Source organism: Artemia franciscana, chromosome 1 (assembly GCF_032884065.1).
Source record: "Artemia franciscana chromosome 1, ASM3288406v1, whole genome shotgun sequence".
NCBI lineage: Eukaryota > Metazoa > Arthropoda > Branchiopoda > Anostraca > Artemiidae > Artemia > Artemia franciscana.
Window position 1 is genome coordinate 62,774,683 of NC_088863.1, and position 26,110 is coordinate 62,800,792.

Here is a 26,110-nt window from a genome sequence, read left to right on the forward strand (position 1 = left end):
AGATGCTTGCTACTACTTTAAAAAGCTTTAGATGAGCTAAAAAAGCTTAAAGAAGCTTTTTTTAGGATGCTTGCTACTACCTGACCCTCACCCAACTTCTTACTTGACTACTTGCTACTGGCCTACTTGAAACTTTTTTTTAAAAGTCTTTAGATGTATCCAATCATTTATAGACGAACATGTAAAATAAATCTGGTGGACAATGATGCAATAACTCGTGGTGGATTCTTTACGATCGATGTGGCCTGATCCCACTACGTGTCCGGATCAAGAAAAATGAAGGCGGCTTGGACATATCGTCAAAATTGTAAAAAAGAAACCGTACGTCTAGAATAAGAGAGCCACGCATGGGGTGGCAGGGGGCTTAAGTATCTGTTCACCTGTCTAGAGGAATCTCACAGACCAAGAAGTGTTTAAGTACTAACATTCAATTAGCGTTGGGACCTCATTATACTGTCCAAAGGCAATATGAAGCCTCCTTGGTAATTTTCTAATGTTTGCAATTTAATTTGAATTTAATAAAAAGAATAGCAAACTTCTTACTTTACAAGAGCAAATTCGTCCCAAATTTGTGATTTTATTCCTATTAATATAAATACGCGTAAAAACAAAAAAAGAGCGAAAAATAAACGCAAGTGAAAGCTGCCTCCCTTAAGAACAAATTGAAAAGTTTGTCCTTCAATTTTGGTGGACAAGTTTAATAATTTGTTAAATATCAAAAATTTTCCAAATTTCAAAGAGTGGGTCTTTCACGAAAAGTAGACGCAAGATAATTAAAAGTAAGTAAAAACTCCTCCGCACTGGAGTAATATTTTGAGGTTTTACCCTTAGAACTTCGGGAAATTTCTAAATTTTTTGAAAACAAAGTTTTCACGAGGAGAGGGTGGTAAAAATACACAACTCGATACAATTCCATAGAGTATTCTGAAAAACTTACCAAGAAGCAGTAAGAATATATTCACCATTTGGACTAAAGGTACAATATGAGATCGGTCTAGAGTCCCCAATTTGACTACCACTAATGTTCACAGTCTGCATTCTCCTGATTATTTCTTGTATTTTGCCATTTTTTGTTGCTTCTGGCAATTCTTGTTCAGCCCTTGATTTTTCCAGGCGAGCCTTTGCTTTTGGCAGTGAATATTCTAAAATTGAATTCACGAAATGTATTCATAAGTCGGGAAAAACTGCCTTAAGTAATAAATCATAATTCATTCACTTAATTTCTACCCTTATTCATTAATTTGATTTCACTAATGCGACCTTTAATCTTAATTATTGATGATCCATAATTAACACTCCTATATTAGAGATGTTGACCTTCCGACAAAGAAAAACATATTAAAGCAACAAAAAGTTACACTTGAAAACAACCCCTATGGGGACAAATGGGGAAGAAGCTACAAGAATATTTCCAAGTTCAAATATGTGTGTTATTCAAAGACAATCAATTTACCACCTAAAGCCCTAGATTCTAAGACCAGCAAATGTCCATCTTGTAGATACTGTAGCTACATTCCAAGGTCGAGAGCAGTATCTCAACATTTTATTTTTAGTTGCGATTTTATTTTTATTTTTAGTTGTGAGGGAGATCTGATACTATAAAGCAATAAGTTTTACACTTCTAAGCTCCAATTTAAAGGATAGCGGGATTCTTATCTTGTACATACTTCTACTGCTAACAACTCACCTCCGTACTAAGCTACCTGAGGCCAACACAGCTACTTAGGCTCCTGCTCCATCCTAATATATTTAAAGTCTCCCTCTCTACACCCAGGCAGTTCCCATTTCCCTTAAATCTTCTTACGACATCCTCTCACCCCAGCCCCAGACAACCTGATTTCCATTTTGCCAGAGACGGCTGGGCGAAAAAGACAATCTTCAACAATATGTCATCCTTCATTGGCAGAGAGTGTCCTAGCCATCTCAACCTTTCTTTTATTATAGCTCTAGAAAGCGGATTAAACAGTCTACTGTTTGAAATATGGTTACTCAGCCAGGTAGCCAAAATCATTTGTAGGCAATTTCTCTGGAAAACATCAAGCAAATCGTCTTCTGTTTTTCAGAACATTCATGCTTCAGAACCATATTTGACCACTGTCATTACTGTAGCTTCCAATATCCTAATCTTGACTCGCAGAAATATCTTCCAATTCATCCAAACGTTTTTCAGCCGCACCCTGAGCCTTGGCTATTCTACCTTTAACATCTTCATTATTCCCGCCGTCTTTTCTAATATTATCCCCTTTCTTATACAGTGGTTTAATGAGGGTTTTCCTAAAATCGCTAGGTACTTCCCCTTTTTCAAAAATTATATTCATAATCTTCAGTAACTTATTTCTAACCTCAGAGCCACCATATTTAAAAAACTCATTTACCACACTATGAGCACCAGGAGCCTTATTATTTTTTAATGCTTTTAATACTGTCGCTAATTCTTCCTCATAAAACAAATCTTTCTCCCATCCAAGGTATCAAACACTATATCATTTTCTCCCATATCTTTTCCTGCAAGTGTGTCTCGGTTTAGCACATTCTCAAAATGTTCTGCTCATCTCTCTTCAACTCTTTCCTTATCACTAATTGTGGCACCGTTCCTATCTTTAACTGGTCTAAGTGTAGATTGAGTACCCCCTCTCAATATATTGACAGGTCAGTACAAGGTGTTTTACTATTATTCCGTCTAGGTGCATCTTCCAGATCCACAGCAATTTTTCCATGGCCTCCCAGTTTATATTTTAATGCTTACTCTTTTTTCCTTACAATCCTCTTGTTTTCACATGATCTATCTCTCAGAGATGATTTTTTTTATAAGGCCCTTCTTCTCCCTTTTAAACATAAAGCTTTTTCACTAATATTCATAGCTGCGTTCCTAGCTTTCTTCTAAGACACAATCAGCAAATTCACAAATTATTTTCCTAAAATTACGACATCCATCCTCTAAATTGTCAAACTTTGAACTCTCCAGTGTGGTATATACTATAGCCTTATAAATAGATGACATTATAAATTTAGGCGTTTAAATGGTATAAAATTAGGGTGAAGGAGGCATTGGAACATTTTTTTCAACGTTAATGGGATCCAACAGATAAAAAAACGCGAATACCTCCCTTCCCCAAAATTTAAAGGGTAGCAAGGACCTTATCTCGTATATAATGGAACCATGGGGCTAAGTGGACATTAATATTTCACTTTGAGTAGAGGAATTCACAAAAAAGTTGTTTTTTTCCAACCCACTTACAAGTTGTTGCACTCTAAGCTCTAAGGGAATTAAACAATAACTTTAACACATATACGACAAAGTTTGCATATCCTATAATAAGTTTTCTTTATTTTTTTTTACATTGGAACGAAAAGCTGACAAAATGGTTAGACCCCCCCCCCCCAAAAAAAAAAAGAAAAAAATTAGAACGCGTCACAGTGGCGAATTGCTTCGCTGAAAGGCCAACCTTAACAACCTAGTTTCAGGCAATACGCTTCTCAACATCAAAGCCATCAAGAAAAACGCGGTTGCCTTGACTGTTCTTCAGAAAGTCCAGAAGCTTCAAAAAAAGAAAAGTGATCAAAAACTAAAATAAAAGCAAAAAAAATTACAATATCCGTTGCTACCCCTCAGAATTGTCTCAATCCAAATTATTTTACTCCACTAAATAATGGATTTAGATCCAAGCAGAAATTAAAACTATTCTGTTATCCAACTGCTTTATCGTTTCTTATGTACCTTATGTATTTTTCCTACCTCCTTACTCATTATGTTTCTACCTGCGTTGCCTTTGCTCCTTATAAAAGAGAGGTAGTTAAGGAGCAGAAGACCCTATTTATAAAACACTTTGTTATTATTTGACTCCACAAATTTTTATATTAAAAAAAAAAAAAATTAATTTTGCAAAGATTAATTAACTTGCCAATCGGTTCACAGTAACATATCGGTACAATTCAATTTATCTGCTATACAAAAAGTAGACTTTTTTTTCAAAATCTTATTGTGGGATAAAAAGCTTGTTATTGGACAAAAACTAAGCAGCGACTTTTATTTTGAGATCATTACAGCAACTGACACACGTCAAATGACCTGACACCTCAAGAGCACGTTAAGCGACGAAACTTAGCACACCAAACTGCAAAAGCTTCATCTCTATATTATCATTTTATGGATCTCTTTTTGGGAAAAGGGGCATGTTTAATCCTGGGTATGCAAAAAGGCTAAGGGTATTAAGGTGAAATTTTCAGAAAATTTTCAGGGGTATGTTGAACAAAATTGAAACACACTGTATGTAGGATGGTTGTCAAAAGGGCGTGTAAGCACTATCAAACAGTTCGTGGTAACAAACTGTAGTAAGGAGCAACCCGGCTCAATAGTAACCAAAACTCTAAAAAATGGAATCTTGATACCAATAGCAACATCAAAAGAATCGCATTTTAATGCTGATTTTAAATATACAAGTTTTATCAAGTTTAATCCAACCCATCAAAAGTTACGAGTCTGAGAACATTTGCCTCATTTTAGAAAATAGAGGAAAACACCCCCTAAAAGTCGTAGAATCTTAACGAAAATCACACCATCAGATTCAGCGTATCAGAGAGTCCTATTATAGAAGTTTCAAGCTCCTATCTACAAAAATGTGGAATTTTGTATTTTTTGCCGGAAGGCAGATTACGGGTGCGTGTTTTTTTCTTCTTTATAAAACAGTAAGTTCCTTACTGTTTTAAAAGGTAGAGTTAAGAGAAAGAGTCAAACTTTAGCGTAAAGAGCGGGGCGTTGAGGAGGAAGCAGCCCCTTTCATATACGAAGCAATTTCTGTTCGTTTTAAGTTTTAATGCCGCTCCTTACTTTCCGTTAAACGAACTTGTTTTTTTTTTTTTGTTTAATAAAAGGAAAGACAGAGAGTGTCAATTTGAAACTTACTTGGGATGTTGAAGATCGGAGGTATGCCAACTCCCTTCCCTGCCCTATTAGATGACAACCTAAACAGTGATAGAAATTAATTTTTTAAGAAGAGAATGAACCTTACCCAAAAAAAGAGACGTATTTAAGAAGAGTGTCCCAGGACCAAAACCCCCCTCCCCAAAATCCCTTTTTTTATTCCTGGGAACTTTTTAATAAAATTATCTTTTAAAAATTGCTTTATTATTATCCCCCTCCCCATCCCAAAAAACTTATGACTGGCACACAAAAAAAAATCCTGCTTTGTGCCTGCCTCAAAAGCCATTAGGCTTATACAGAAAAAATTGCTATACTAGGCAATATTCACATCAATGAGCAAATTCAATTGTTGTTATGTTCAGATTGAATCGTTTCTACTGTTTATCGTTAAATATCGTTACTACTGTTTAGATTAAAAATCTAACGGCAATTTAATAGACTTGCATAAATTTATTGCAGAATGCATACCAAATAATAAAGGAAAAGCACTGGAATGCGCGAACTAAGCAACTGATTTAGAATCCAACGCATAAATCAGCGTGAAATACGTGCGAAAATTAGAGAAATATTGAAACTTGAAACGAACAGAAACTGCTCTATACAAGATGAGGCTTCTCTTGGTTAGCCTCTCCTTATAAATACGCTTACACCATGAGCTCACCTCTTTAGTTGGGAAATGAACTCAAAAATTCAATTGAAGAAATGATTAAAGATAATAATACGCCCAATGGTTAAAAACGAGAAACTAACCAGCTATATAAAGTCTTGATATTTTCAGTGAGTCCGGACCTTCATGGAACCACGTCTCCTTTTCTCTTTCCACTTCTGCCTTCTTTTCTTCATCCTCCTCTTTTCGAATTATTGCATCTTCACCTAGTCTAAAAATGAGATCATAATGATGATTTTTGGGTAAATAAGTGAATACATAAAGGGTACTGAGATTATCCTCCCCAGAGAGAAAAATAGAAATATCCTTGTAATTTTCAATAAAGTCTACATACATATAGATGCCTCAATCCTTCTGATGAGATAGCTGGTACAGCACAAAAAGCAAAATATTGATTCACAAACTTTATCAAATCAGCTCTTTCTCTCCAGATAAAACGTCTGGCATAGCATATAAAAGAAATATTATTGATAGTGATTTAAAAATATCGGTTTAGCGACTCGTTCACTTTAAATAAAATTCCTGATATATCATAAAAAATAAATAAAAGTAAAATTGGTTCAAAGACCTTTTCTCTTCAGAAGAAACTTACGTCACAGGACAAGTAAAAGCTATTAGTTATTTCGGCTAAAAATGTTAGTCTAAGAGGCGCACAAATATTACAAACAAATATTGAACAAACCTATTACAAATTACAAATATTGAACAAACCTAAGCATTAATTGAACGGAAAGGACAGCCAACATAAAAATTCACCAAGAAACAACGGAGACAGTTTTGCATAGTTGATTTAGGCCGACAACGAAGATGGCAGGACTTATGGCCTGTAATTCCCATAGAAACATCTAGATTACCCATCACATTTCTCTATCGGCAACCAAAGAGTACAAGACAACGGGGAATCAACTTCAAAGGTCCCACGTGCGAAAAACTCATGGCATCAGCACAACCATAGTCCCATAGTGGGACGATATCTGCACTGATGCTCACGATAAGGATTAATGGAGGTTCTTTTCTAATTGACTAATGGACATCCGGAGGTGCATTGAGTTAAGATCCATGGTAACCATAACAGGATCACAAGTCTTGGAACTGACCAAATATTCCAATGCTGTAAAATGAAAAAAGTAACAAGGGTACCAAAAACTAAATCCAATTATTTTGATTGCTTAAGTGGAAACTTACACAACCATATAGGTTTTGAAAGATTAAGGATACTCGGGAACTAAATGTTTGGTCCAAAAGATACTCGACACGGGTATGTACTTTTGACACATAAAAGGCGACAAATTTTTAAAATATAGACATTTGTAAAAAATATGCAGAAAATATGCAAAAAATATCATTATGCAGCTCTAGAAAGTACAACTTTGCTGATTACAGACATTGCCACTGATTGGCGGTATACTTAAAAAAAAACAACTATAAAGCAGTATCTTAATGATTAAAACTATCCAAGAATATAACCCTGATATCTTGTTTCCAAATAGGAATTGAAAAGTAGTGTATGTATTAATGAACAGCTGAAAACCTAAGCAACACATTGATATGTTTATTATCAAAATTACTCAAAACTAAACATTTCAAATTATTAATTGATTAACTTACCTACAGAGGAATAGTTTTAAAAAGACCACTCAGGCTATCTATTTTGTTGTATTTATCCCTTTAGTTGATTACTGACAGATCAGATGAAAAGAATCTTTTTTGGGGGGAGGTAAAAGGGGTATTTTTGATCCTGGGTCTCCAAAAAGGCTTTCGGTATTAAGGTAGAACTTTCAGAAAATGTGGCAGACAAAATCAAAATACACTATAAGCATGATGGTTGTCAAAAGGATATATAAGCCGTTTCTCAGAAAAGTATGGGGGTTTAATTTGAAACTTCTGTGGCATATTGAAGAGTAATCGGAGGGAAACCAGCCCTACCCCCTTGCACTTTCAGATGGCCCCCTTAAAAGTAATAGAAATTCTGAAAGGCATGATGTTCTAAATAGTCAAAAGTTGTAGTAATTATGCCCCAGGTCATAAGATCTCTCCACAGCCTCCAGGGCAAGAAATATAGATTAGGCAATTTGTCATTTTTACAAGCAGGATTAATGATTGGGAAAGGGGGAGGGGAACATTTAATCCTGGATGCCTCCCAAAAGGCTAAGAGTGTTGAGGTCGGATGTTAGGGAATGCTGATGGATGCTAAGCCAAATCAAAAGACACGATGTGGATCCATGTTATCAAAAACACGAATCTTTCAAATCTTTAAAACGGGTAAGTTATTTAATTTAAACTTTCAGTTGCACTACTATTGCAGCTGCTACTATAACTACAACTGCAGAAACTACTGCGAATGACATTACTTGCAACTGTGGCAACTTGCGAATTCGTTTACGACAACTTGTGACTGCAACAACTAAAACTCCTAGAAATTTCAAGGGGCGATATTGAACAAAATTAAAATGAACTATTGTGTATGTTGGTTGTCAGAAGGGAGTGTGAGCAATATCTCAAGGACAGCTGATGGTATTAGGCAGAAACTTACAGGGTATGCTCAAGGGGATTCATAACACAAATCAAAATTTCGAAAAAAAACTAGCATTTCGTTCAAAATAGTCGAAAGGTCTACTAACTTTGCCTCAGGGGATGCCGAGTTCCACAACCCCTGGGCAAGGATTATAAATTACGCAATTGGCCTATTGTTTACATATAGGATTTATCATTGAAAAAGGGGGAAGACAGAGTATGCATCAAGACTAACGACAGGGTAAATCTACAATATCTTAGGAAAGGAAAAAATATGACCTTTAAACTTACAGGGGCACTACTATTAAACCTGACATTGCTAATCGAAAACCACTACTTGTGACTACGACTGGAAATATCTGCCACTGTGACTGCAACTACTTGCGACTGCGACTACTTTTACTTCCAGCAACTGTCAGAAAACTTTAAGGGGATATTGAATAAAATCAAAACACATGTGTGCATGCTAGCTTTCAAAAGGGCGTATCAGCAATATTTCAGGGAGATCTGAAAGTATTAAGCTAAAACTTTCAGGGAATGTTTGACAGTGATCGGAGGCAGCCAGTCACTTCTCTAATTGCCTTATTTAGATGCTATCTACTCAACAATGATCGTTTTCGAAAAATCAAAGTTTTTTGAAAATAGTCAGAAGGTCTAATAGCTAGGACCCCAGGCCAAGCCCTCCCCCCTCCTCCAGCTCGGAGACAAAGGTTGTAGAGTATGTCTTATGCCCATTGTTTACATACAAGATTTATCATTGGGGAAGGATGAATGTTTCATCGTGGGTGGGTGAAAAGTCTAAGGGTGTTAAGGTGAATTTTCAGGTAAATTTAAGGGAGATGCTGAAATAAATCAAATGACACGAATTAGAACTAATAAATTAGAATCAATTATTTTATTTCTTAAGAGGAAGAAGTGACAAACTGGAGAAAAATTCATTATATTAATAACAAAATTGGCAATAAAAAAACAGAAATTAATTTAAAAAAAACATATATCCAAAAAAGAAGTTTCCTAAAGAGAATCTCAGCAATTCAAGATTTTATTTCACAGTACCTTTTCCCAATGTTACAAGTATAAAAAAAAAATGTTATAATGTGTTTCTTATCATATCTCCATTACGCTTTACTTACAATAAAATACATTGTAACATTTTTTCTTAATATTTATAACATTGAAAAAAAAAAACAGTGAAATAAATTCTTTAATTGCTGAGATTTCCAGGAATTAATATTATTATATATAAAATATTCATTCTATATTCATTAATGCTTTCTAGTTATCATGAATATTATAGTGACATAGTTTTTATTTGTCGTCAATGTTTTGAACAACGAAGGCCCATTGTTTAAATTACACATAGTTTTAGTAAAACGCAGATGATGCGACAGACTTTAAAACTTTTACCTTCGGCGGAGGAAGGCAGTAGCGAAACTCCTGTTTGCAATAATTTGCGCTCCTTTTATTGACTTGACTATTCAATTTAAGTTTTACTTGTTTAAAGATTTGTTCATTCATCTGCATCAGCATCTGTTATATTTTTGTTTGACATGATCATTCGTTTCAATTCATGCGGGTTTCGAGTTATTTTTTCTTTAACAGTCATTTCTGGCTAGTAGTTTGAGTTATTTTATGAAATTATCCTCACTTTTCAAAACTTTAATAGAGCTCTTTACTTTTCTTCGAACAGGTTCTTTTTCAATTTTTTTTTATTTTTTAATAAATTCTACGTAATACCCATTCTAGGCTTATTTCCAACATTCTTCAACAAAAACAAAACTTGAGAAATATTTGCCAGATTAAAAATCAATTGCGTAATTGCAGAGAAAGGTCATATTATTAAACTAATGTAGTTTTCGGTGTTATTATCATATTACCAGTTACCGTACTTTTTCATAGGGTAGAAATGCCAGTCTTGTATTTTACCCTGTTTCTTTTAGCCATCCCGTTTCTAGCAGGGTTAAAAACAGTGAACAGGGCCTCCTACTGTATCCTGCTTCATCCTTGCTTTTAGTTATCCTGTCTCTAACAGGGCTAGGACAGCGCCTTCTATTTCATCCTGTTGCTTTTAGTTATCCCGTCTCTAGCAGGGCCTTTTGTTTTATCGTGTTGCTTTTAGTGATCTCGTCTCTAACAGGGTAAGGAACAATGAACAGAGCCTTCTATTTCATCGCGTTGCTTTAAGTTATCCCGTCTTATCAGAGCTAGGAACAGTGAACAGGGCTAACAGTTCCTTATATTCAATCCTGTTGCTTTCAATCATCCTGTTTCTAACAAGACAATGAATGAAGAGGGATAAGGGCGAGGTTTCAATTTTTACTTTCATTTGAAAGAAGAATGTTTTTCATATCCAATTTATGTTCGTCATTAATGTCCAAACTACGGCTGTTTTAATCATTTTTTGAAAAAAAGAAATATATGCAATGGTATATTTACACAGAAGATTTTCTTAATTTCAGTTTTTACATTTTGCAGCCCTTAATTGTACATTTCTTTTATTTAATTTTATTAATTTACTTTTAATTTCCGTTCCTCCGTTTTATTTTGCTTCTTTAATTTATAAAGTTTCGCTTTGGACATTGTCAGTAAACTGCTACAAAAAAGAACCTACACTGAGAGAAGTTCTCTTAATCTGTTTCTTCTGTCAGCTGGTCCTTCACCGAACAGACAAATGGGCTCACCAATTTGCCTCAAATATCTTTTCACTTCCTTGTCATCAGTCGACACTTTGATTTCTCTTGCTTTTTTTCTTCTTTCAAATTCAGCTAAAGCCTGAATTTTGTCTTCAGATTCTCTCTTCTCCATAGGTAAATACTCTAGAATGAAAAATTAGCACAAGAACAGAGGAGCTCTTTGATATATTTGTGATTTCGAGGCAATTAGATGCATTACTGCATCTAATTTCAGTTCATTCAATACTCTCGTAAGGTACGACGCATTTAAGATCTCTGTGTGAAAATTAATGTGAAAATATCATCTCAAGGACGGTTAAATATATATCAAGTCTATTAGTACATAATGGGACGTAAAGGGAAAAACCCCGGACAACAAAGTATGAGTAGTACATTAGACACCTCAGAGGATAGCTCTAGCTTGAGACCAGAACTATCAATACTAGATGCAGACTTTAAGCTAATTTTCGAGGTCGTAAAAACAAAGGACGATAGGCTAGATCATTGGTAATCAAACCATGGTACGCGTACCCTTGGTGGTACAAAACATTTTTTAGGCGGTACACGTCTGCCCAACTAAAAAAAAAATAAAAAAAAATAAAAAAAAATAAAAATAAAATAAAATAAAATCTAGGACTGGCAATTTTATTTATGTTTTAGCTATAGTGTACTTAGTACCGGTACCTGAGAAGGGATACCTTAAGTGGTATGTAGGTAAAAAGGGGTACAGTGTCTAAGTAAGTTTGAGAACCACTAAGCTAGAAAATATCGAAATCAATTAGGAAGTCTTACGGCAAGTGTCAAGAATCTGGAAAAAGACTATTCGTTATTTAAAAATAGGATGAATAATACTGAACTGAAAACTGGAAAGATCGAAAATAATACGTCTTACCAATTGCAAATAACAACATGTACTGATGAAATAATGAAGATAAGAAGAAAAAATGAAGATTGTATGGGTCGGATTGTGAGAATTGATGCCGCTAAATTAGAAAATAAAGTTATCAGATGGATTGTATTGTATGCGAAGACAATGGTAACGCTTATTCACAGAGGTAGTTCGCCATGGATTAGAAATGCCGGATGTGAATTTTACGATCACAGACTACGATAATCGTCAATTTTCGAAGGTGACACTGAATAAAAAAGACGATAAGTTGCCTATGATAAAAAAAAATACTAGAAAGCTTAAGGGTAAGACATTGCATGTGAAACAATCTGGACTTGTTAATTAGTGATGATGTTCCAGCCAAAATTCGCAAGATAATCACCTGTTATCGGTGAAATGTGATAAATTAAGAAAAGTTCACAAATATGATGCATGGATATCTAAGGGCATTCAGGCAAATTTACTTGTGAAAAGACCTGGCAGTTCAACTACAAAATACTCAATTAGTGATTATATACCAGCGATCAACGACTTTTTGAGAGTCCGAAGAGAAGCACTTCAAAGTTTACAAGTGGATGATTCGGTATAAAATTACTACTACTACTACTAATAATAATAATAACTCACTGCAGCACCAAGCCGCCTGAGGCCAACACAGCTACGCACACTTCTCCAACCTAATCTATTTAAAGCCTCCCTCTTTACATCCTCCCAGGAAGTTCCCATTTCCTTTAAATCTTTATTTATGACATCCTCCCAACCCAGACAAGGACGACCTGCTTTCCGTGTAGCCCCAGACGGTTGGCCAAAAAGGACAATCTTCGGTAATCTGTCATCCTTCATCCGTAGAACGTGGCCTAGCCATCTCAACCTTTCTTTCATTATAGCCCCAGAAAGCGGGATTGAACCACACTTTTCGTACAACCTACTCTTTGAAATGCGGTCAGTCAGCCGGGTACCCAGAACAATCCGTAGGCAATTTCTCTGGAAAACATCTAGTAAATTTTCATCTGCTTTTCGGAGTGCCCATGCTTCAGAGCCATATTTGACCACTGTCGTCGCTGTAGCTTCCAATATTCTAATCTTGGTTTGTAGACTTATCTTTCTATTCTTCCAAACTTTTTTGAACTGTGAAAAAACACCCTGGGCCTTAGCTATTCTACTTTTAACATCTTCACAGCTCCCACCATCTTTACTAATAATACTACCAAGGTAACTGAAGCTCCCAAACTGATCAATTTTTTCGTTACCAAATGTCACCTGTTCATCTTCACTTATTCCTAGCCTTAGTGACTTAGTCTTCTTAACATTAATTTTCAAGCCTATTTTAGCACCCTGAACTCGTAAAACCTCTAAAAATTCATTCATTTTGCTCACACTTTCATCTAATTATTATGTATTATAGTTGGAGCGCTCTGTTGTCATTATTTAATTCGTATAAGTATGTAATATTTAGTCTTATTTTACTTGGCCTGTTTGTTTGTATGTATTCATTGTTTATATGCCTTCTCCTAAATTCTTAATTGTTTTTCTTCTTTTTTTATTTATCTTATTTACTTATTTTTCTGTTTTTGTTTGATTATCTCGACCCACACAAGAAGTCTTTCCGATTAGCATTTTTGAAAGAAAGCAACGTGGAATGAAGACATTCCACACTTCTAACCCTGGACTGTGTTAGCCAGCCCGACTCTGACCTTCTTCAAGTTGCATCCAACACCCCTGAGGCCCCGTGTGAAAGTGTGCACCAACCTTTCACCTCTACAGAAATCTTGAAATCTCTGAAATGGATAAAAAAACAACCGAGCCCCAGGAGTCTGTGGTATCCCTGCAGAACTGCTGAAATATGGTGGGGCAGCGACCTTTCTCTGGCTCCAAGTACTGTTAGTACTGATAGTATTTCGCACAGAATGGATTCAAAAGCCTGGCGAGGGGGCATCATTCTGCCTCTCCGGAAACGGAAAGGCAGTCGCAGAATCTGCTCCAACTATCGTGGCATCACACTCCTCTCTGTGCCCTGGAAGCTCTTCAACAGGCTGATCAATCACAAAAACTTCAGCTTTATTTGAAGAAGCAATAATTAAAAATTTGTTTTTAATGTTTATTTATTTACCCTTAATGATGGAATTTTAGAAATTTGGAATATTTTTCTTTATATGTTTTGTTTTTGTCTCCACGATGGGGTGACCTCCCATGCCTCTCCTGCCCGGCATTTCTTTTCTCCCTTCCTTTCTTTTATTCTTTGTTTTATAGGTTTTGTTATTTATTTTTTTTTTTTTTTGTTAATTACGTTAATTTTGCTATTATCACTATTATTATGACGAGATGTTTTGATTTGTGTTTATCCTATTATTTACACACCCAACCCTACAAGCTCTTCTCTTTGCTGGGGGTTAATGTTTTTGTATTTTTGAGTATAAAAAATAAAGTATAAATAAGTAAGTAAATACTGTATATCATAAAAAAAGTGGTAAACAACATCATTTGTTCAACCAAAGCTGATTTGGGGAGCAAATATTTTGAATTTTTACCAGGGTAGTTAAAAAAAAGTCTCGTTTAAAATATACTGTTGAAGATTATAGCAGAAAAATTTGCAATATATTGTGTTACAGAAATATTCCTATACCAATAGATTATATTTTTGGCACAATCAAATATAGCCTAGGTCTCTCTTAGGTTTCCAATTATGCATATAAGAAAAAGAATATGAGAATACTGAATGTAGAGAAAGAGAGAGAGAGTTCTGGTATAGTGGATGGAGAGATTTTTCTAAAGGAAAAAGTACAAGCAGAACGTAGACAGCCAATGATTTATATATTAAATCCCCTTTCGTTTTATTTGTCACTGGTGTCTTTAAACCTGTTTCCAGCTCTTGATTTGAAGAAAGAATTCAGTTTTGAGAAGTCGTATTGCGTATTTCAAGAGCGAGTATGAGATTGTAAAAGTGATAGGAGTGATAAAGAGGGGTGACAAGAGTGAGTATGATAATTATGAAGGCATTGATTTTTAAGAGTGAATATGAGATTGCAAAGGTAGTAAGAGTGATAAGGAGTGTTGGTAAGAGCAAAAAAGGTGATAAGAGTGAGTAAGGTAATCGAGAAAGCATTTTCTTTTAAGAATGAGTATGAGATTGAAAAGGTGGTAAGAGTGAATATGGTAATATATTTTTCATGATATTTTTTAGAATTGACATGCTGTCAATACAGCTTTAAGGTGGTTATAGGAAGGGGAGATGATGCGTGGATCAAATTTTCTCTCTGAGATTAATAATTGAGAAGTTCGACAATGCTAGAGGTTATGAAAAGGCGTTTAATGCAGCCGATAGAAGAGCTCCAGCAAAGATTTGATTCTTGTGCGGCATAGCAGATAAATATATTAAAGTGATTAATCCTCTTTACAAGAATAATATTGCTTCGGTTATGGTAGTAGATGAGGCTAGTAGCTGGTTTGGTATTGAATTGAATCAACATTTAATCTTCGTTGCGTTCTATCCCATTTATATGGATTATTTGATGGACTTTTCCCTAAAGAACACAGCAAAGCCTATGGAAGAGCACAGAATCAAATGGGGAAGTAAAAAACTCATAGGCCTAGATTTTGAGAATTCCTATGAGGCTTTGAGAGTAGAGTGTGCAAGAATATGTTTGGAAATTAATGATAAGAAGATAAAGTTGCTCATACAAGGAATAAATAATGGTCAAAATATAATGTGTCTAAGTTTCACTTAGCAGGGTAATGTTCTAGGTAAAGATGATGGCAGCAGTGACAATGTAAAAAATAGAATAGTCAAGGTCCAATGTGTGTTTTTTCACAGTCGAAAAAATTTTGGAAGTAAAAGGTAAATAAATTTGCAAATGAAGGTTAGAGGATTAGAAGCTACAGAGTCAGCAGTCGCCAAGTGGGCTACGGTTCTAGAACATAGAGTGCTTTGGAAGACAAAGAAAGACTTTGTTGATGCCCTCCAAAGGAATTTCCCATGGATAGTTCCGTGTGCTTGTTTGACTAACCGTACGTCAAACAGCAAGCTATACGGCTCTAGCACTAACTTTTTAGGGCAAAAAGGAGAGAAAGGCTGAGATGGCTAAGCTATGTTTTGAAGAAGAAGGATGACAGAGGGCCCAAGATTGTGCTTTTAGGGCCAAACACAAAGCAACTTTTTCCCCAAATGAAATTGAAGAAGTCATGGAGAAAGATTTAAAAAGAGCTGAAACTTCTTGGGGTAGAGTGTATTAAAAAGGGAAGCTTTGGATAAATTCGCACGGAGAAAATTCATGCGCTGATCTTTTGGCATTACACGGTTTAATACTGAAGTGATTTATTAGCAGTAGTAGATGAATGTCTTACCTGATGAAACATAGATGTGCTGCTCCTTAGACGGTTCCTCTATTTCCTCTTCTGACATACCACTATCACTCAGGTCAACAGTTGGAGATGTAGAGCCAGTTGTAAGAGCAACAACAGGTTGTCGAGGCACTTGTGCAGTACCTGCTTTAATTTTTTCTTCCATTGATCCATAATGAACTCTTTTGTCCTTCCTAATGGTCAACTTTTCATCGTCTGCCATTCTCACAATGAACAATTACTCTCCTGATAAGTCCTGAAAAGTAAGATATCTTGTTTAGATAAAATATTTTTACTCATTAAGTTCCACAGTGACAAAAGAGATTGCTCTGCTTTACACTAGCCACAAATTCCAGAAATTATAATGAAATTTTTATAACTTGTTCCAAAATTCCAACCCAGTCAAAAATCTACACATGTTTTGTTTCTGCCAATGATGCCAAAAAGCTCAAGACTACCATCTTACAAGTTACTGAATACTATGATACAAGTCCAAAAAGTGAAACAAGCTATAACTGAACTGGGGCAAGTCCGACACATGGGTAACTCTGACACTTCCGTCTTATTTGACTCAGTAATAATAGAAGTCTGCAGTTCTGTACTTTATCTTCTTCCTTTGGCTTGACACTTAAAAACAGCGTTCAATATTGCTGCCAGTTTCAATTCCTTTTGCAATGAAAGAGCTTTGAAATTTTTAAGAGGATATCTTTGCTGGCCACAAGGTTGGTAGTGATTTTCAAGTCATAGTTCATAAAAATATAGAGAGGATAGAATGATTTTAAGCAGCTCACTCAACAAAAAGCCCCGTTTGGGGTAACTCCAATATGCTGGACTTACTCTGTACAGGGTAAATTCCGACACAGGGGGATGGCCTTACACTTTGGGTTGGTAGTCATTTTTAAGTGATAGTCTAGAATAATAGAGAGAAGATAGAATGATTCTAGACAGCAGATGAGTTATTAGCATAAACACGAAGGGTGTCAGACTCACTCCAGAAGAACCCCCATTTGGGGTAACTCCAATATGTTGGACTTACTCTGTACAGCATGGGGAGATGCATTTCATTTAGGAACTGAAAAATAATGGATGACAGCACATCTCTTTTTTTACTGGCTTAGAGCTGTTTTCCTACCTCAGGTGAAAAAAAAAAAATATTTTTGACAGCAACGGCTCCAGTTTATCCTTGGTTCTTGTAAAACTTGCTTCAGAAAAGAATGTTACTATCCTCAAGTTGCCAGCCTATGCATCCCATGTTCTACAGACCCTTGATAGGGTTATTTACAAAGGGCTAAAATTATCCAATGAGCAAAAGCTTATAAACTGGCAACAAGCATACCTAGGTAATATCTTACTACAACAAGGACTCTTCAAATTTTATGTCAGATCTGAGAGACTTACCTTGCCCCTTGACTGATTCAACAACCATCTCAAGTGTAACAAATTTATAATTCCACTATTCTAGTACGTACGAACCACAACGTGATCAACAAGGGAAAGTTTGATCCAGCCAGGTTCAAACAGTATGTTGACAGTCAGAAATCAAAGAGTCAGAATTCAACAAGGGTGACAACCACATTGAAAAACTGCAACCACACTACCATTTCAGTGTTGGTTAGTCCAAAAAAGAATCATACATATGAGAAATAATTTGAAGAACTTCTTTTGGACTCATTACGTTGCTGTTCTGTTTATACCTTGGCATCCAGGACATCAAAAAAGGTTTTGAAAGTGCTTGAACAAAGAGAGAAAGAGAAAAAAAGAAAAGCATGAGAGCAAAAAAGGGAAAATAAAAAAGAGTGCCCTCAAGCCAAAAAGAAAAAAGAGCTTACCAGTGAAGACTCACTGGACATCTCATTGGGTTCCTCAACTGACCAAATGGGCATCTGTTATGCTGTTAGCTGACATGAAGAAGAGGGAAAAAACAAGCAAAACAGAGAGCTGAATGAACAATATGCTGTAGCACATGATAACAAACGTGATCAACAGGGCTGGAATATAAGAAGGGTGCTTGATTTTTCTGAAGAAAATCTTGTAAGTATATAATATCTTTGCTTTCTGAGTCAATGTAGACTACATCTTTGCCAGACCATTGAAGCTTTCTGGAGCTGGTTCCTTCACCCTACCATTATTCAAACAATGACACGTCATCAACTCATAAAAGAAGCACATTAGGGCTGACAAATAATGAAACGTTTGCCTTCTTAATTACCTCTGATATTAATTAGAATTACTTTTTTCAAAAAAAAACTTTTTTTCAGTTGAAAATAAATAAAAGATACTTTTTGCACTGATAATAATTGAGATCACAATTTTTCCATGTTTTTTTAAGTTTGGCGTTACCTTTTTCATATTTACAATAAAAAGCTTGAAAAAACACTGTTCCCAGAGACATCTTCAATGTACAGAGTCAAACCGAAAGTGTAAGAGTTAGCCAATGGTAAGCAGAAAACTGATGTTATGTTGTGACGCACTTATTCAGAGTTTTTATTTGTTGTTGGTTTTCTGTATTATAATGAGAGCATTGTATTGTATTGTATCGGATTAACTACGCTTCTTGACTACTAAGGTCCCTGCATCGGCCCTGCAGTGCATTCCTGCAGCATGATTCGATCTCTGGGTTCCGTATTACCAAGCTAAGGTCAAACACACTGCGCCACCACAGGACAATAATGAGAGCATTATATTTTAAATGTATTTTCTTCGAAAAAATAAGTATTCTCCAATGTGGTTAAGAAGCTGAAAAGAGGAGTGCACAGGAGGGAGGATTGTGAACCTCAGGCTTGATTTAAAATGGTATCATATGCCACTTCTCGTCATCCTTTCCTCTCCAAAAACAGCACCGAAAGTGTCATTTTGGATATCATATGGCACTCTATAATGGCGTTATGAAGTCAAAGTTGTAAATAACAATGTAAATATAGAAATTAAGCTTTAAACCAGCCCTTAAACAGTTCTCTTTTATGTTTAGTGTCTCAATGGCAGTGGAGAACAAAAAATCTGTAGTTACATACACAACAATCTTGAGCAAAATCAGATTACTGAATTTTTTGTCCATTGTGGCAGCGATTTCTAGACCAAACTGTCAAGAGTATCAACATGATAAAAAATTATATGAATAGAGGTTAAAAAAATAGTACTATAAATGAGTTTGTTGCTTAATACCCCAGTCCATGCTAAAAGACATTTGAAGGCCTTAATCTACAATATTAGTTTAACAGGATCTAGGTCTTTTTGTCTTCTTGGAAACAGCTTTAATAGGTAATGTCAATTAAGTCATAACTTCAGTGTGCTGGCTCTAGAGAAGAGGAACAATTGCAGGTTTGTCAACTGAACCATTCACTCCATGCATTTCTGTACACTTTCGGAGAATTTCGCAGAGTTCCTTGATATAAAGCAATTTCTAGCAACCTAGCCATCTGGATTCAGAATTAAGAATCATCTTTGAATAACAAGGTAACTAGTAATTTAGAGTGCTATCTGCATTAATAAAATATGCACTACTTCTCAGGATGGCTACAATCATGTACTAAGACTTGTCAACCATTTCTTACCAATTAACTGGTTCTATGATAAACCACTAAGATGGCTTAGTCCATTCTTTCATGCTACCAGTTGGCTAAATGTATGTCCCATTAGGCAATGAATTCATAAATTTGGCAAAAGTACCTTTCAATACCACCAGTCATACCACACCAATTGTTTTGGTTTTCCATTAGGACCTTAACCCCTTGCTTTTGACAAATTATATTTCTTGGTTTCTTTTCAAGGGCTTAGCACTTTCTGGCAATTGCTATCCGAAGTAGAATTATGCATATTTTGTTTTGACAGACAGTGGCATCAATATACTAACATCAGCTAGTATTGAATTTTTACCAGGGTACTAGTGCATCATTTGGCCTCATAAGAAAGCACTATGAAATTCTGAAAACAACTTTTTAAGTCTAGAATACTTACTAATATCATTCCTGAAAGAATTTTATCTTAATTAAGAGCATCGACCTTTTACAATTCTTGTTTTATAAATGAAACCTTTCAAGAATAAATCTTTCCTCAAGCAAGACACAAGGAAATTTGTTTTGAGCCTCAGACTTTTGCTCAATCCCAATCTATACAGTTTTATAAATCATCTGTAAAACTATTCCTTAACCAATTACCACATGCTCCTTGTAGCTAATTATCTTTTTTAATTTCTGGGACAGGGATAGAGTGTGTTCTTAAATGTGAATGTTCAGCTGCAAATTTATTCAGTACTAAAACTCATATAAAAACAGCAAGACACAAAAAAGTATTCAAGAGCACAACTATTTACAGCAGATTTTTATATGAAATTGCACACCATAGTCACTTCACTCAAGTCTTTTTCATCTATATCTTGCACACCCCTTGTTTCAGGGCAATGAGCTGTAAGCTTTTTTTTTTAGAAACACTCTAATTGTACAATGGTTTCCATCAAAACCAGGGTACTAATCTATCAAGTATTAGGAAATCCAGTTGCTAATTGTTTACCTCAGTGACATTTACGTGGACTATTTTATAGAATTTCAACTCAGCAACAGCTAATGTATAGAATAAATTTGGTCAAATTCCCCAGTGCCCTTTCATGCTCCTAACCATTGGCCAGTAGTTCAACAGTACATTATCCAAAAGGTCAACACCTTCCTTACCAGCAGTATATTTTCAAATCATCTTCAGCTGCTTGACTATCACTTCCATTTATTCTGCTGAACCGTAGTGCTTCATGGGAAACATTGACTCAATACTATCATGATTTGTAGCAAGAGATGCAGCCTTAGCATCTTTCTAATTCCCCACAATCACAGTACCATTTGGTTACTGGCTAAAGTCATCTTTCTGTTTCTTCTGAAATTATTTGTCCTCTTCCGGCTTGCACACTTGCAATCTGTTTTCCCAGGCAGTACCTCTAGGTGGATATCCATAAGATCAAATATGCCACCAGAAGATTAAACAAATGAAGAAACTATCCAAGTAAAGTATGCTGGGCTGAACTCAGGACTTTGTTCAGAAGGTAGCTCATCATTTTTTTTACAGCTCAAAGTTTGAAAGAGTAGCCATAAGAAGATCCCCAGACCCATGCTTCATGCTCAAATCTGATGGACTTTCCTCTAGTGAAGACATTCCATGATGAACAAAAATGGAATCATTTATGAATCAACTGACAGATCCACAGTGAATACAACAAACAACTGAAAGTTGGCATTAATGACCTTTAGAAATGGTGGAAACTTGGCCATTTTGTACAAAAAATCATAATTACATATTACAAGTGTGGAAACTGGAAGAAGATAAATAATTTTAGAACAAACAGAGAAATGACTATAACAAGTAATCTAATGGTATTTGTGACCTATTTACAATTCGATATTTCGATTTATATTTTTATTTTTTTTTTCATTGCACAAAGGCAGTGAGTCAAGCACCTGCCTTAATTCTTAAGAAGCTTCAAAGTTTCTGATTTAATGACAGCTTGAGAAGTTGTTACAAAGAAGTATATTTGTTTGATTTATAGATTTTAAAAGAAATTTTTAGGTAGTAGCCTAGTAACCAAGCACTAGGTAGTAGTCTAGCACATACCCCAGACTTCTTTAGTTTCATTTCCTGATTTAGTTGAATTTAGTAGGGCCAGCAAGGAGAAGCGTAAACACATAAGCCCACTTAAAAGCCATGATATGTGTGCTACCAGTCCTACAAAATTGGATGAGGGGTCCTCGGCCATAGTGTGACATTTGTAAGAAGTGGGTTTGTGGCAATTGCCTGGACCTGCCCCCTGGCGAATATAAATTATTAAGCAAGATGATGAAATCACTTACTTGTTCATGGTCATGTCTAGCCTACAAAGTGACCTTCCCCTCATTTTTCTATCTCCTTCAGTGAGCAGGCCATGACAGCAAACCTAGCTTCTGTTATGGATAAATTGTTGAAATCTTTCAGGGAATATCTCAAGATGGAGTTTGCCACCACTAGTCAGTTGACTCGAAACACTTCCTTAACTGAGAACTAACATTAAATGTGACGTTTCTGTTCAGGTTAGTGAAATTGCCAATAAGATATCACACATTGAAAATTTACTACAATCAGTGTGCTGTGTTTCAATTGTTCAGGACCTAGTGGCTTCTACAGTGTCTTCTCAGTTGTCTCAACTTCCTGTAGGCCAATTAATTTAAACTGTAGGCCAATTAACTTAAACTGATTTTCGACAGATAGCACGTTCAGAGCATCAATGTTTTGAAAGACGTTTGGATATCGTTGCATAAGCAATCCCCACCCAGACTGATGATGCAGTTTTCCTGTATAACTATCTGTTACACACTTAGGGAGTTGACATTGGTGCATCTCCCCCAATCAAAGTAAAAAAAAAAAAAAAATCAAATAGCCATCAATCCTCTTGTAGCTACCTCCTCCTCTCCTTTAATCTGTACCATCAACTAAATTTAGAAAGCAAATAATACAGAAATACTTTGAAACAAAAGAATTGATCAGTTTCTATGGTGATAGTCAAAAGGAACATCAAATAAAGCATAGAGCTCTAGCTGAGGAGTCAAAACACAGAAAAGCTAATGGAGAGGCGGATTTGACAAATCATAAGGCCATCATTCAAACAAAGCTTACCAGTTAGAGCAATCCCCCTGACCAATGTTCTACTAATGTCTGTGTCTCCTTCTAACTCTGTAAAATTGCTTAAATGTTTACGGACTTGCACCACCAAATTTTGTTTCTTAACTGCCCAGTAGTGATCATAATAATGTTTCCCTGTCTAATGCTGGCATTTCCTTGTTTTTTTCTGCAACAAATTGCTCACCTGCTGGTTCTTCTATGTTGTTTCATAGTTCTACATCGAGCAACTTTACCAGTCCTTTGGTCCCTGCTTAATCTAGTTCTGCATCCTCTCAGATTCCTACCTCACATAGAATGAGGTTCCTTAGATAGAATTGTGACGGCCTCAATTATAAGCTTTCGGAACTTTCCTTTTGTATGATATCAGAAGAAGTGGATGTTGCAGCAACACCTTGTCAGTCTCATCACCTGAAGAAATGAAAATCAATGGTTACCAGCTCTTTTCTAACCTGAATTCCCCACTTTTTCACAGGAGTGTGCTTACACATAAGAGATGGACTAAAGGTTAGTCTCATTTGCTTTAATTATCTGACTACTTATGGAACTGAGACTGTTTTGATAAAAACACACAATCAAACAATATCAATTGTAGTGGGTTTTGTTTATAGAAGCCCCACTGCTCCCTGTGTTTTGGACTCTGAATCTAATTTGGTTACCATGTTATTACCTATGATGTTCAATTTTGTCTGCTATGATCTCGTCCTTTAGGAGGACTTCTACCTTCCTGAAATCCCATGGATCGATGGATCTGTCTTTTTGTACTAGATATCCTCCTTTTTTGTCTACCCTTTCTGATAATTCCCTCTGTCAAACATTTTCACAGCCAACTCGTTTCGGGGAAGATCAAGTCTCCAACACTCTTGATCTGGTTATTCTTAGTAACCCTGACCTTCTTATTAAGAATGTAATAACCAAACCTGTTGGTAATAGTGACCATATAGCAATTATTTTGTAGTTATATCTACCTCCCAAACAAAATTCTTCAAAGAAACAAAATATGGAAACTACAAACTAGTCTCTGAAAAGCTTGTCAAGGTCAACTGGAAAAAAGCTTATTACTGATGATATTGATGAAAATTGGTCAAATGTAAAAATGGAAATTCTACATGTTGAAAAGTCTTACACCAGAATTTTCCAGGCAAAACCGGCAAAAATCTTTACCTTTTTTAACTACCAAAGCAAGCAAGCTAATCAACAGAAAACACAAAGCAAGGAATTGCTATAGAAAAATAAGACCACAGAAACTGGCTGAGGATCTTAAGGATAAACCTAAATCTTTTTGGCGCTACGCCACTCAAAAATGTAACAGCAGATTCACAGTCACAGATATCCTGTACAATTGTCGATCAGTTGCTGATCCTGAGCTAAAATTGAAACTCTTAACCAGCATTTGTCATCTGTTTTTTCCTCCAATTCTGGCATTATTTATCCCACACCTAGTTTATATGATGTATCACATAAGATGAAACCAATTCTGCTTACTGATACATCGGTTCTAAAGGAATTTATATGCCTCAAACTGAATAAATTTGCTGTTCCAGACAGCATTCACCCATGTATCTTAGATGAATGTCATACAGTTTTGTGTCAATCTCTTTCCCTGCTCTTCAAGTTATCATTAAATCTTTCCAGGGTAACTCTTGATTGGAAAACTGCATACATCATTCCTATATTTGACAAAGGTACAAAGGACCTTGTTAAAAATTATAAACCCATTAACATGACATCAGCAGTTGTTTTGATTCTTGACAGAATAATCAATTCTGCAGTTGTTAAACACCTTGAAGCAAATAATGTTTTACACAGTTCACAACATGGCTTTTATTCAGGAAGATCTGTTGATACCAATCTCCGTGAACTGTATGATCACATCACCAATTTAATTGATATGGGGGCACCTTCTGACATGATTTTGCTTGAATTTTCTAAAGCTTTTGACAAAGTGTGTCACAAGCAACTTGCAAAATTAAATTATATACAGTCAAGCTTGAAGAAAATCCTTGCTCTGGATCCTTGATTTTCTTTATTTGTTCTCTCAATGTGTTCAGTTATTTCATGACTTTGGTAATTGTATTCTTTCTTTCTCTACAAATGTTCTATGTGGGGTTCCTCAGGGAAGTGTTTTGGGTCCTACACTGTTTAATGTCTTCACCAACCATGCTCTTTCCATTGTAAGCATTAAGTCAACTCTTTATGCAGACGACCTAAAGCTTCTTGGACCAGCCTTGTCCTGTGGAGATCATATCCTGCTGCAAAATAGTCTTCAACTGCTGGGTCAATGGGCTGGGGCCTGGCTTCTTGAATTCAATGTTGTCAAGTACAATATCATTCACATTGACAAACTGAATCCTTGCCACTCTTATTTTTTCTTAGGTCACCCATTCTCCTTTGTAAATAATGAGCAGGATCTTGGTGTCACTAATGACAATTAACAGAAGTTCAGCACTTATGCTAAGAAGTCGGCTACTGGGGCTAGTTCCACTATGGGACTGATTAAGCATACTATTTCCATTTGTTCTCTTGAAGTGATCAGTCTTCTATATAAAGGACTTGTTTATCTAAAGCTTGAAGTTGGAATGTCTCTTACCTCCCCATTTTTAAAAAAGACATAAAAGTTCATGAAGATGTACAGACACATGCCCCCAAAGTGATATCTGGCGTGCAGGAGCTTTCCTACCCTTTAAGCCTCAAAGCTGAATCTCTCTACACTTGATTACAGGAGAAATAGATGAGATGCCATTTTTCAGCCGTCCTGGCTGAGTGGTTGGGACGCTGGCGTGGGGATCCTGTGTACAAGGGGCATGGGTTCAATCCCAGTTGTGACCGGTTATTTAGTTTGAGACTGACCCGGGGGTCAGCGGCGTGAGTCTGTAAGCTCAGCCAGAGTCGACCCATCTCTAAATAGGCACCTATTACCAGATTTCTTCCCCAGAAATCTGGGGAAGGTAAGTAGGAAGGGTATGTGAAAGAACAGGATGGTTGGCCCCCAGCCCCCAATTGCACTTCCTGGCTGAAGGGCCATGAAACGGATTTCAGAACTGCCGGTTTGGACCTTATGGGTCTAGTGCCGTCTTACTTACTTTACTTACTTACTTTTTACTTACTTTGGCCTAAAAATCATTGGGGGCTAATACTATCCCAGTATTATTCCATACTAATGATACTAACTTAAGATATAGAGGTCATCACCTGAAACTTGTCAAGCAATCTACAAAATATAGAGTCTGCACTCAATTCTCGATGTTTTAATGTTTTCAAACAAAGTCTGGTTGCTCAGTGGTCCTCCAGAGACTGTCAAGTTGATGGGGATACTACTGGTCATGGATTATTACGTGGTAACTGTAGACCTGCCTGCCCTGTGTGTGCTATGCCTACCTACTTGTGAGCTGTACATGCTTTGCTTTGTTTTCCCCTCTTTCACTGGCTTTCCCCCCTTTCCCTGGCTCAGGTCATACATTTTTCCCTCCGTCTCTTTC

At 36.0% G+C, this 26,110-nt stretch overlaps 2 protein-coding genes across 4 annotated transcripts in view; one reads left to right on the forward strand and one right to left on the reverse strand.

Annotated features, from left to right (window-relative positions):
- The window catches only part of LOC136032536 (U4/U6 small nuclear ribonucleoprotein Prp4-like), a 49,523-nt gene that overhangs the window by 12,942 nt on the left and 10,471 nt on the right, over positions 1–26,110 (reverse strand). The window contains exons 1-5 of one of the 3 annotated variants that reach the window (XM_065712820.1): positions 22,819–23,042; positions 16,005–16,257; positions 10,714–10,918; positions 5,672–5,799; positions 938–1,142 (exon numbers count right to left, since the gene is read on the reverse strand). In XM_065712820.1, coding sequence (XP_065568892.1) covers positions 938–1,142; positions 5,672–5,799; positions 10,714–10,918; positions 16,005–16,224 — 758 coding nt within the window. In that variant the 5' untranslated portion in view covers positions 16,225–16,257; positions 22,819–23,042. Of the gene's footprint in view, positions 1–937; positions 1,143–5,671; positions 5,800–10,713; positions 10,919–16,004; positions 16,258–17,830; positions 17,851–22,818; positions 23,043–26,110 lie in introns of those variants that run through there. The other 2 variants (XM_065712824.1, XM_065712819.1) reach the window with 2 other exon arrangements.
- On the forward strand, positions 24,097–24,651 carry LOC136036615 (uncharacterized). Its single transcript, XM_065718948.1, has one exon. The coding sequence runs from the start codon at positions 24,097–24,099 to the stop codon at positions 24,649–24,651; it is 555 nt and encodes a 184-aa protein (XP_065575020.1).

Bases quoted from the DNA above. Each gene is read 5' to 3' on its own strand.
- LOC136036615 (XM_065718948.1), top strand. From the start codon at position 24,097: ATGAAACCAATTCTGCTTACTGATACATCGGTTCTAAAGGAATTTATA.